The sequence below is a fragment of the Streptopelia decaocto genome (assembly GCF_964273445.1).
Source record: "Streptopelia decaocto genome assembly, chromosome: 5".
Lineage (NCBI taxonomy): Eukaryota > Metazoa > Chordata > Aves > Columbiformes > Columbidae > Streptopelia > Streptopelia decaocto.
In genome coordinates this window covers 52,028,369-52,041,491 of record NC_138659.1, presented here as the reverse complement: position 1 = coordinate 52,041,491, position 13,123 = coordinate 52,028,369, and the positions used below count along the sequence as shown (strand labels likewise).

Sequence of the window (13,123 nt, the reverse complement as noted above, 5' to 3'; positions counted from 1 at the left end):
TGTGTTCTATTCCTGCATCCTCATCTGGATGTCTCAAACTAACAAAACAAGCACAGACTGATAACAAATATCTCTGCCATGGGAGCAGGACACATTTAATTCCTTAGCAGCATGTTTACTGTCAGCTCCTCCTTCTACCTGAGCAGGTACACGACATACTGCAGGGATTACTAGTTGCCAGACACGTCTTTGTCAGTAACCAGCACAGCTGAATTTTCCCTGGCCCACTGAGCTACTTTCATTCAGCCATAGTATCATGTTGTCTTGTAACAGATTTCTATTCAACTGAAGAAACCCTTCTCTGTCTCCTGCCCAGCCCTACTCTACCACCCAGCGGCACAGTCACTGAGCTGGGGAACAGGCAAACTCTTCAGTGAATGCTCAGGACAGGCTCTTTACCCTTTAGTTGCACAATAAAGATACACCTCCTTTCCATATGGCTAGCACATGCAAATATTTCAAACCCAAATATTTGCCTGGGCATAGCAGATGGTGTCGGTGCCAATGGCCCCCGACCTTCTCTGGTCTCCCAGAGGTAGGGCAGATAGCTTTCCTGGCCTCATGACTTCAGTTCTATCACAAGGGGTAGTACCACACATGTGCTTGCTGTTCACTGCCATGATTAAATGCATAGGACTGCTCAAGGCATATCAAGTAGCAAATCTTTATAAGGTCAGGCTGGGATCAGGCATTGCTTCTTTCATGCAAACCCCACTTCAGAGCACTTTACCCTATTAAATGCACTCTCTTCCCTTCTTTAAAAGGCTACTGGGGAGAAAAGAATCCATTCCTGGTCATGAGGGGACCCCAGCACAGCAGTAAAAGAGAGCAGTGCTCGCTTAGAGAGTGAGTTAGCTTAAAGTAGTCCACCTCCTCACAGATAATTCCCCCCATCCTCAGTAAAAAATACTGGGACACTCTAGATTAGCTAGCATAGATAAAGCATCCCAGTAAAAGCTCAGATTTTTATCTACTGAAAAAGTGCCTCCTTCCTGCTTTATTTGGAAATAGCTTTTCCATGGCTGAGAGGACAGGGTTAGACAGCTCTTCCTGTTGGGGCAGATGGGGGCATGGATACAAAAATGTTCTTAGTTCAAGATAGTGATTACGAGAATACCATCTCCAAGAAACCAGTAGCAGAGGCTGAGAAATAACCTGGCTGCTGATGAGCTGTTTGACTGAGCCAGCAGGGAAACGGGGGTGGGAGCTAATTCAAGTTAAGGGCATGACAGGTAACAAATGGCACAGTTGCCATGGCTGGCAGGGAGTCTCTCACAGTGACATAAACAAATAAAAAAGAGAAGGGTCTTGGCACTGCAAGCCACCAGCAAAGTCCATGCAAAGCAAGGTCTGTCAATAAGGGCTGCACATGCCTCTGATTTCTCAAATGACGGCTCTGTAATAAGCTGAGTAAGAAACTTGGCTTTGTGAAACAACCTGTAGCACTTCACTTAGCGCTTAAATCCACAGCTAGTGACTTCACTGACATGTCAGCATGGCCTTTTCATTCTTTCCTGGTGATTTATACTTTTTATCATATGAACCACAAACCATCACCAGTTTTAAATTTATAATTCTGTGGGGGACTTCTGAATGTTTTTAAAACCTAACAGAAAACACCAGCAGTATAAAGACATGCAACATATGCTAACCTACACACCTGCCATCCTCACCTCCACTATCACAGGTAACAGCCGCACAGCTAGCTGCCAAACACAGCAGTACAACCCTCTCAATTTTCCCCACCAAAAATGAAGTTATTAATTCCAAGTGTTACTCCATTCCGGTTTCCTCTAAAAGGCCAGCTTCTCCTGTTTTCTTGGTTACACTAATGAGAGTCTCCCTGTGTTCCCTGCAGCTGACCATGACGTGGGTCAGAGCATGGGGCTGCTGGCATATCAGACTGACTGGGTCCTTGCTCCCTGCTGGCTGCTCCAGTCGCCCTGAAAGCCAGCCCTCCTGGTAAAACGAGGAACAAGACCCGAGGGATCCTGCAGTAGGAAGGGCCCATGTAATAGTGACCAGGAGCCCACAGACTTTTCTGATACAGTGTCCCTTCACCCAGCCCTTATTCCCAGCCGCTTTGGCGGCTCAGGGCAGGAGCCCTTTTGGAGGGTCAGACTCCATGGAGGGGAAAAGGCAGGGCTGGAATTAGGAAGAGTTTCAGAGCACTTACCCATTTCCTCCTCTGTGAACACCCAAGATGATAAACACTCCTTTCTCCAGGCTTGCTGGCTGGCGTTTAATTCAGGCTTGCCAGCTACACATCAACTACAGCCCATACTTCTTTGGAGACCCTTGCTGTGCAGCCAGCAAAGGTGTTTCCTCTTTCAGCAACAGGAGACCAAGACTTGTCTGGGCAAAACCAGAGAGAGCCAACCAAGACCATTGGTGAAGCTGCCAGAGTGAGCCAGTGCTGCTCACAAAGTAGCCAGACTAATTGAGACCTGCTGAAGGAGTAGACTACCTCATTAACCACATATGCAGAAAACCCTCAAGTGAACCTCTTCACAAGTAATCAGCACAGCATGCTGTATGGCTAAGATCCCAGAGAGCTTGCTCCTGGTTTGAAAGCGTGGGCCATCCCTGTCTACTACATTCCCATGTATGGCAGAGATGTAATTTTCTAGGTGCTGAGTTACAGTGCTTCTCTTAACCCTTCTAGAGTCTGCAAGAAGCTCTGTTCTTCACCAGCAGTCAGGCTGGGCATTACAACACAGCTATCAGAGGAGGCCATCGCTCCATATATGAGATGGCTAGACCACCAGGAAAAACCTCTGCATTTCCAGATTCGATTCCGTAAGTGTGTTAGAAGGAGTGTCCTGAAAACAGAAATGCTGAGACAGGGCAAAAGTCCATAGATACTATTAAAAATCAGGAACCAGAATTGGTCTATCTGAGCTTGTTACGTGTTTATATATCTCTGAAGGTTATAACTGAATTATTTTGGTCAACAGAGGATACAGGAAGATTTGTTGTAGGGTTGGTCACAAGCCTGAGCACACACTTTAAAATGGGAAGGGAACTGCATCTCCATGGATGGAGAGATCCAGGGAACAGCAAAGGGGGTCCCCAAACAGTCTGCAAAACGTAAAGGAGAGCTGTTGCAGGGGGTCTTTTTTTTGTGTCACATACAGGCTTTTAGACCAGTTGGAGTAGATAAATGTCCACTACATCCATGTAAAGCTGATAGTGTCAGTGTGCCCAAGTACTGATCCATCCAGCTGACTCCCTATGAATTTGAGCCCACCTCATGCCACACTATCACATACTCTGCCAAGGACATATATCATCTACCACCCCAGTAAAGCGCTACCTCCTGGTATCATAAAAGCCCTCTTTGTACAAGTTCGTGTGTTTAAGTTCTATATGTTTCTATAGATTCGGGTGGAGAAATAGTTACCAGAAAATACCACAAGCCAAAGAAAGATATATGCTAAGAAGATATTATATGAAAGTTTCCCAAGGACTGATAAGCTTTAGAGACAAGCAATCCTGATGAATTTGCAAGAACTGATAAACTTAGACCTCCAGAGTCTAATGCTGTACAAGGCTGCTAGCACACATCAGCATCGACAACAGGTTGTATAACTTGGACCACACCCAGGAGGGCAGTGGCTGCTCTACATAGATGAAGACTACAGTTATGTATACGGGTGGTGAAACTAAGTGCCCTCTGAAGGAATTTCTAAAGACCTACCTAGAAACCACTGGTGCATCAGGATGACCTTCTGAGGGTGCACACAGGGGTTGGCCTCCCAATGGTTGCTCCAGATAATGAGTGAAGATGAATGAATGGTGTATTATGTGAATAGTTATCTGCTGTTACTAATAACACATTGATTCTATTAACAACAGCAGCTAATTAATAAAAGATATTGTAAGAAATACCGGTTGTAATCTCTGTTTTCCCTCAACACTATCCCCTATCAAGGAAAAATGAATGTATACCACCTGTTTGGGAGAAACATGCTAAAGACAGTGTGTCACTCATACCTCTTCATGGTGGGACCTGCAGACCCAGCTAGGACAGACAGCGTTAGCACAGGACTGCTTCTTTGACCAAACAACCCAGTAGCCATTAAACAGTTAGTTGAAATTGCAGTGAAATCCTTGCCACTGCTTGCCAGAGGAAATAGGTGGCTGTGGGGAATATATTCCTCCTCTTGAAATGTATTACAGGAAATTCAGTGAAATGAGGCCCTGTGCAGGGACTTGACAAGATCCATATGCACATTTGTAATGGCAAGATCTGTTCAAAGGCAGAAGGTCCCACATAAAAGCCAGCTAACAGGGGGATTCCTGCTCCAGCAGGGGGATTGGACTAGATGATCTTTTGAGGTCCCTTCCAATCCCAAACATACTGTGATACTGTGATAACCACTGTCTGCTCCATCACCCACACATTGTCTTCTCTGCCTGCTTCAATCTATTGCTGGGGACCATGAACTGACAGACCCAACTCTGCCATGTAGTCACTCTACAGACATAGGTTGTTGCTTGAGTCTGCTGTTTTTCTAAAGCATCTTCTTAGGTGATGCCCCGCAACCGCCACTGATGTCCAGAGAAACTATGCAGACTCAGCACTCGTAATGCAGAAAAACATCACGTGTTGCAAGTCACACTGCCACAAAAAAATGAGATCCACAACATTTTATCTTGTAAGCCTCCCCCTCAATCTGCCTCCAGCTAACCTGCGTTCCCACCTCTGGTAACCACAGCCAGCAGCAGATGCTTAGAGGCCTATCAGAAGAACGGTCAGATTGTATCTGGACCTTTATTTTTAATAACTACCAAAAGCCTCATCCTCTGTGAAGCATTCCTGGTGCTTAAAGGCTTGAACCAGATCACACAGTCTTGCACATAAAAGCAGCTCCTACCCTACAGAGAGTTTTTAACCCAAGAGGCAAAACCCCCATACACAGATGTGGGCACAGAGATGCCTTGCAAGAGGCAGCCAGAAGCATTCATGGCAAAGCTGAGAATCAAATGCAGTCTCTTGAAACTGGGTTGTATTTTCAAAACCGTCTGTCCAAAACATGATGGAAATTATCGAACTAAAGAAACAAAGGCTTTGACATGTGAAACTTCCTTCCAGATTTTCTGGCAGTGTTCCAGCCTTGATCACTGAAATTTCACGTGCACACCTGTCCTCTGTGAGCACGTGAGCACGGTGCTAACACACACCTCACTGAAACACCATTCAAGCAAAACTTTCTGCTTGATGACCGTACTTCCTCTTGTCTCCAGTAACTCCTTCAATCCCAGCCCACTGATATCTGCAACATCCTTATTTATTAAGATGTGGAGCAGTGTTTTTTCAGTGAGTTCTTTTCCGCCCAAATGCCATTGTCATCACTGATGACATCCTGGCTTTGAGAGATTTCTGTGTTCAGGCACCTGGAGCTGGCACCCCTGGTGAGCTGTGGTCAGCAAACATTTGCCATCAGCAGCTGACCTCCCACTGTCACTTGCCTGCTCAGGCAGACAATGAAGTGCTTCAATTTTGTGCCCAGCACCTTGCCCCAAGGGCAAAAGAAGGTCCCTCAGCCCATGGGACTTCCTAAGCCCATGCATGGCCTACAGCTGTTGGATTTGTTCCGTGCCTGAATAGAAGAAGTCAAATTGTGTGTGATTGAAGAACGGGAGAAAAGTGAGATGGCTCAGCTCTGCTTTAATGATATTAGTCATGAATTTTACTCAAAGTTCTCAAAGCTTGCTTTCCTTTTTTCCCCTCTTATCTCTTTCATCTGTGTGAAACATAGGTGATGTCAACCCTGCTGAGGCAATCCTGAATACTTTGCTTACCTTTGACACATCCACCTTTACCTGAGAGTTCAAGGAAAGCCTGTGGGATGTCAGCAGCTCTAAAGCTAAAGGGACTCCTTTCCAATCCTCTCTACCAGTGTCAAAATATTGTCAAATCCCCACATTTCAAGCAGAAGCCTTCCTACTTCAGAAACCAACATGCCTTTTCCTCTGCCTCCCCCTGTGCATCAGCTAGCAGGGTGGCTGATGGCATGGCTCCAGTGCCCTCTAAGCTTCCAAACTGAGGCACCCAAGCAGATGCCACCTTTGTCTGGCAAGGTGGCATTTAGAAACCCACAGGGTATCAAGTGGGAGTTCCCTAAAGCTGTATCACCAGACATGCTAGAGAGGCGCCAACAGGAACCTTAAGATTAAATCCCATCACTTTAGGAATTTAATTAATTACAGTCCAGATGGAGTGTGTGAGAGAACCTGCATGAAGTAATCAAGCAATACACCTACTCAAGTTAAGCCCCTGTGACATCCATTCCCTCCCCTCAGAGAAGTGTCTCTGGTTTGTGCCTGTATACAACAAGGTAACAAGGTGAACATACCAGCTTCTTCACCAACAGGGTAAAAATTCCTGACTCCCCTTTCTCTCCCTCATTCTGATGAGGTTAAAAATGTTTTTGTTGTTTTTTGTTTGTTTTGTTTTTCACCTGATGCATGAAACCTGCACAGGACTGGGGCTCAGGAAGTTCCGATGCTCCTTCCCACTCTGCCACTGATCAGCTGGCAACTCTGGCCATGCCCTCTTGTTTGTTCTTCACAAGAAGGAATAATCCCCACTTCACTGAGCCTTATGCAACATGCCCCTCCTGCAGATTTTGTGATACTGCTGCACCCATTAAAGGAATAATTGGGCCTGTCCTAGATGGCTAGAGACTTGGGAATTAGTTGGGTTTGAACCATCCCAAGGCCTATTTGATTCTGCATTCTTGAGTAAGATGTTTTTGCAGATGGAGAAAAAGATATATCAATTTCAGATCAAAATCCTTTTAAAACTTTGACATCATTAAGTAGGATAAAGGTTTGCAACAGGTTTATTTGCTTAGTGATGAAACAGCAGAGGATATAGCCACTGGAAGCCTTTCAGCTAAGATATCTGTTCTTGAGATATCAGAAGAGCTGGTAGCTGTTCAGATGTAGTCAGATTCCCTATGGACACTGTTTGAAAACCAAACACCTGTAACTTTCCCTCATCCTGCCAACCACTTCAGGGACATGGTCACACTAACAAAAGTGACAGATTTTCTGTTTGTCTGCAAGCACCAGAGAGTTGCTAAATCTTTGGCTGACCACAGAAAGCCTGAGAACAGTAAACTTCATGGGTGATAAGACTGGTGCCAGGCAACGAGGAAAGCAGCTGACTGATGCTCACTCACTTCACACACATGGGAGGAACAAGGGGTTACTTAAGTGAAATGACCTGATCAGCCACTGCCAGCACACAAACACCATGGCTGAAATCACCCAACCAAGATAGCAGCTCAGGGACAGACCTCCTCAGGTAACACCTCCTGAGCTCTGCACCTCCACTCCAGTATCTGTGAGGTCATCAGCTGAAAAATAGTCCTGACATGGCCAAAGAGACCCCACGGTAAACCTGTTCTGGCATAGGGAAGAACCTGCAGATCAATTACTAAGTTGTTCAGAGACCCCAGAAACAAAGCTCTCCTATGCCCCCGGGAGAGTGAACAAAGACACTTAAAATAGCAGCTCCCCAAAACTAATTCATAACCTTCTAGACCCTAATGATATCCCAAGAACAAGCAGAGAAATGCCATGTAAGGGGCCAGACTGTCGCATCATCATCAGAAGAGAGACTTTCAGAAGCCTTGACTGCATGTAAGGCCAGGGACACAAAAGCACTGCATTCCCCAAGGACAAGAGACTCCACTTTCAGAAACACATACAGGCTCCTGAGCCTCATGTCTGCTTCAGGTTCCCAATATCAGAGCCTAAAAGTTTCTCTTTCACATTGCCCAGAGCCTACCTAATCCCAGAAAATAGGTAGCTCCTTACTCAAAGTATACTTTCTTTCCTGAGAGCAGACTATGAATCGCTTGGCTCCCCTTCACCTACATGGCACTAGTTCTAATAGATAGTCCCCAAATACATCTGCTTCCCCTTTTCTCTAGCAGCGGCTTAAACAACTGCCTAAACCACAGCCAGAATTTCTGAAGCTTAATCTCTAAACCTGCACTAGAGTTTTGCTGCAGCCCATCATTTTCCCAGCACATAATATCAGCTACATACTCTTATTTCCCAGATAACCTTCCAGAAGCTCCTATCCCAGGAGGCTCCTTTTATATGAAAGCCCCACTGCTCAGCTGCCCTCTACCCTCTGCTGATCCCCCCATCTGGAAGTGGGGAGCAGGCACAGCTGAGGCTCAGCCTGGGTCCTCCCAAGGGCTCAGTCCACCTTTCCTCAGCAGAGAAGTTAGAAACTTATGCTAATTTTAGTACAAGCTCTCAAAAATGCACAGGCTGAGCTCCTAACTATGCCCGAAATAAATATATTAGCATATTTGGGTGAGCATAAGAGAATGATCTACCTCTTAGGCTTGCATAGAGGGCATCCAGCCCAAGTTTTACATATGCAGAAGGTGATTTTGGAAATCCTGCCAAAGATCATAGAATCATAGAATTATTTTCGTTGGAAGAGACCCTCAAGATCATCAAGTCCAGCCATAACCTAAATCTAACACTAAACCATGTCCCTAAGAGTCTCATCTATATGTCATTTAAACACCTCCAGGGATGGCAATTCCACCACTTCCCTGGGCAGCCTGTTCTGATGCTTTACAACCCTTTCCATGAAGAAATGTTTCCTAATATCCAATCTGAACCTTCCCTGGTGCAACCTAAGGCCATTTCCTCTCATCCTATCACATGTTACTTGGGAGAAGAGACCAACACCCTCCATGCTACAGCCTCATTTCAGGTAGTTGTAGACAGTCATAAGGTCTCTCCTCAGCCTCCTTTTCTCCAGGCTGAACAGCCCCAGTTCCTTCAGCCGCTCCTCATCAGACTTGTGCTCCACCAGCTTTGCTGGTGCTTCAGCTTCGCTGCCCTTCTCCAAACTCTCTCCAGCACATCGATGTCTTTCTTGTAGTGAGATACTGTGAAGTACCCAGTTTTAAGAGGAGGGGGGAAGGGCTCTATTTTTTTTTTTTTTCTGGAAATCTGGATTACAAAGGGTTTTATGATATCTTTTTTTCCTTAGATGTTTCTGAGTTCTGTTCTTGGAAACTCACAAGAAATCACTAGTTCCTTAGGAATTCTGGCATTTATCCTCTCAAAATAGTCCAGCAAATGGGGAGGAAGAACAGCGCCAAATTGCTGTTTAGCTGATGCTACAAACAACATATTTAAGGCTAGCTTCTTTCTGTTTTATAGGGCTTATGACATTCTGAATGTGTGTGCTTTGACTCAGCTCACATTAAGCCCCAGCAATGTCTGCTGGTGGTCCAAACAGAAGAGTCAGCTCTGCATGAGAGATAACTCATGAAAGAGATGCTGGGCCTGAGGTTATGAGAGGACATGGCAGTGGACACTGTTCCCATTTGTTGGGACATTGAGGGCAGAAATCTCAGAGGACTGAGTGATTTTATTTGAGCTCCTATAACCTTACCTGTGACGTGTGGGGCACTTGCTCCTTCAGCGCATGGGGAAGACGGTGGGCATGGTAGGATGCTGTTGAACTCTCCTGTGTTATATCATTAATGCAATTGCTTTGGGAGAAAGGGGAGAGACCCCCACTTTGGTGGAAATGCTGACAGACTCCTGATATCCAGAACCTTCCTCTGAGAGGAGACTTTGCCATTGGAGTCAACTCAGCAAACAAGATGCCATTTGATTAGTCAGTTGTTTTCTGTGCTGGTATGGCCAGAAATGATTGCCAACTGCTCTACCTTGGCCAGACATTTTATAGAGTGCCACATTACATATTTATTAAGGGAGTGAAGAAATCCTAACCAGATAAAAAATAGCAAGGCTTGGATTAGAAACTGTCTGGCAGATGAGGAACAGAGGTTCTCTGTCACTTTGGGATGCCTCGTGTTGCCAGAAAGATTATGCACAGTGCTAATGTGGGCCTTCTAAGCTGGGGCAGAGGAGACACAGGAGACACAAGATTGGCCTGAGGAAGTACAGTGAAAAGCACCAGGTCTTTTGGATAACCGATTGATGTCTTGATCAAGAGAGATGGTAAGCCAAGGAAACAGGCTCTTTCTGGTAGAGGCTGCACACAGGTCTGCTCCTTGCAGCCCAACAAAGCTAGGAGAGATGCCATTGGAGGTGAGGTCCACAGTGGTGTCCACTCTTCCACCAAGCTGGATGGGAAGTTCACTCTCTTACTGACAAACAGAGCAGTATTAGTGGTCCTCAAACTATTTATGGTAACCGACAAAACCCCCCTGTTTAAAATGTCATTTGTCTGGCTTCTTTTAGACAAAGGAGAGTTTCCCTTATGAACTGATACCTCCCACCTCCCATGGTGTTTCTAGTGAGTGGTTAAAAACGGACAAGGCACTGGAGGGTCCTCAAACCTTTGGTTTTTGCTCCCTCTTCAGACAGGTCAAGGATATCCCTTTGTAATGAAGGTACCAATTCATTCTCCGGTGCCAGTGTGCTCTTAGCCCTGCTCCCTAAGGTGTTGCTCTCTGCGGAGAACCGCCACAATTGCCACAAAATTGCACTTTGGGATCTAAGATCAGGAGCTGACTTCTTCCCACACAGATGACAGCTTCCAGCAGGCAGTGGAGACGGCACACACATCGTGTCTGAGGTGCAGCGCTGCCCTGTGGAGGGCACTCTCCTCCACTCACAACCCAGGTGTTACACCTTCAGTCACTCCAAACCCAGAAAGTGGTTTTACACACACACTTTCCTCTGTCATTTCTTATCACACATGATCTGGAGTCAATATAGCCAAAGGATTGTTCAGGTAAATTAATTCATATGAAGACTTTGATACTCATTATTAGGATAATGAGTGAATGCTGCCATCAAGATTAATATCTCCGTTGTGCTGGGTGCTGTACAAACCCATGCTGGGAGATACTTTACTGACCCCAAAACCTTACAGTCTAAGTAGATACTTGAATGGGGAGGAGACTGAGGCATGTGAAAAAGGAATAATTGCCTATGGTTAAAGGCTGAGCTGAAATTAGAAGCCCGTGTGTACTGAGTGGGATCTGCTATCTTCTCTTAGCATCACCACCTACCAATGACTGATACGGCATGTAAATACCTGTAATAAAAGGCCACCCAGAAACAAGCCACACTTAATTCCTGAGAACGTTTTGTTCTTTTTGTGGTTACAAAAAAAGCAGGTAAGGGCTGTTCCAGCAGTTGCGTGCAAGACTTTGGACATAGCAACAGCAGGCGGGCTGCGGCTGTGAGAATGACTCCTGTCACATGCAGTCATCTATCAGCACACTCTGTGGTGCTAACAAAAAAACCCCTTCCCAGAGTGCACAGTGTGCATTATTAGCTGAATTAAGAGCTGAGGCAGCATCGCCATCCCTGAGTTGGAGAGGGAACTGCAGGGGAAATGCATCAGAAATTGGTGCCTTTAGTGCCACTGTGTGTTATATATTCCTCTTTGCTCAGCCTGATGGCATGAGGTCTGAATCATGTTGCCATATTTCTGAAAAATTAGAAGAGAAAGGGTGGAACTCTGCCTCCAAGCAGGTACTGCAATGAAATCTGACAGCAGAAAGTTGGGAGTTAACACATCTTTCACAGTGCAACAGGTAAGGACAAAACTACCTAAAGTGCATAATGTACTCTTACACTGGGGTCCCAGCAACCTCTGGCCAGAAGCCAGGATGTTCTTGCATCTTCTTCAGTACAGTACCCCACTTCTCAGTATTGACATGTTGTAGGAATACCCTACTCTTCCTCTCCCTAGTAGCAGGCTATTCTCTGGTCTGTTTTCAGCTCAAATGCATCATACAATACACCATCTCGCTGCCTGAGTCTGGCCAAGTCGTAATCTGTGCCATGCCCCATTTACCAGCCTCTAGCCAACAGGTGACAGTTCATAGGTGCACTGAGAGGTTGCAGTAGACCATGTCCTGGGATGCTGCAGTGATGGAGGTCAGATAAGGATGACTTTGTAAAACATCCGGAGAAAGCAAGCTTGACAGGTATCAGTTGTGACAAATGAACATAATCGGCCAGAACAAAGTTCACTGGAATGGATTGACTCCCCTCAGCAGCACCTGACCAGCATGAAGCCCTCTTTTCTGGCTCCTTCCACACTGGCACTCAGAAAAGGGTTATTGTTTTTTATGGCTTGGTGAAAAATCTTGATCAGGCCACAGACCATGCACTTAGTGTGTAACCAAAATGTCTTGTCCCTTCAGACAGGAAAAGAAACACCTCCTTCAGAGAGTGCTATGCTTCAATAAAGCACCTCTTTGTGGTGGCCCACATCAGTGGTGAAACCTTGTCCAGGCTAACACTATGAAAGCGAAGGGACTTGTCCCCAACAGGCCAACATCTAAGCCACGAGCTGCCAGCTTCTGCGGGAGAATGTTGTGGGAAACAGTGTCAAAGGCTTTACTAAAGTCTATGTACACAACATCCACTGCCTTTCCCTCATCCACTGAGGGGGTCACCTTGTCACAGAAGGAGATCCGGTTGGTCAAGCAGGACCTGCCTTTCATAAACCCATGGTGACTGGGCCTGATTGCTTGGTTGTCTTCTGTGTGCTGTGTGATGGCACTCAGGATTATCTGTTCCATGACCTTCCCTGGCACCAAGGTCAGATTGACAGGCCTGTAATTCCCCAAATCCTTCTTCCAGTCTTTCCTGTAGATTGGCGTCACGTTTGTCCAACAACCATCAATAAAAGTGCCTTGTGCTTAAGATTTTGACAGGAAGCTGGATTCTGGCTCTATCAGCAATGGCATTTGCAAAGGACTGGTGATAGATTTTGTGGTGCTAGTTTATCCTGGCTGTCTAGAAGCTGTTTCTTCATCTTGGCTGTCTGATTCAGCCCCCAAATTCATCATCATCATCACAATTTATTGGGACTGACTGACTGACTATTTTGGCATAAGAGCTGGTCCCAGGCAGTGCAGATGACACTGGGGAACACTGGAGCTGGAGCCAGATCTTGAGCCTTGGGTTTTATTGGGAAACAATTCAACTTTCCTTACAGTACCCTGTGGGCTAATCTAATGTTCACCACTGAATCACAGCCACTCCCCTGGTGAAGAGTAGCAACAAGTAACACACTGAAGGCCAAGAGGAGTTCTTGGCCAAGGGCAGAGCACAAAAGATCCACTATTTTAATGTA

General features: G+C 45.8%; 1 protein-coding gene across 1 annotated transcript in view; it reads left to right on the top strand.

The window, feature by feature from the left end:
- Positions 1–489: 489 nt before the first annotated feature.
- WNT8B (Wnt family member 8B) overlaps positions 490–13,123 on the top strand; it is a gene marked incomplete at both ends in the record, with an annotated part of 31,112 nt that continues 18,478 nt past the window's right edge. Inside the window, 3 exons of the mRNA XM_082054185.1 lie at positions 490–535; positions 765–846; positions 2,666–2,799. Of these exons, the coding sequence (XP_081910311.1) occupies positions 490–535; positions 765–846; positions 2,666–2,799 (262 nt within the window). The remainder of the gene's footprint in view (positions 536–764; positions 847–2,665; positions 2,800–13,123) is intronic.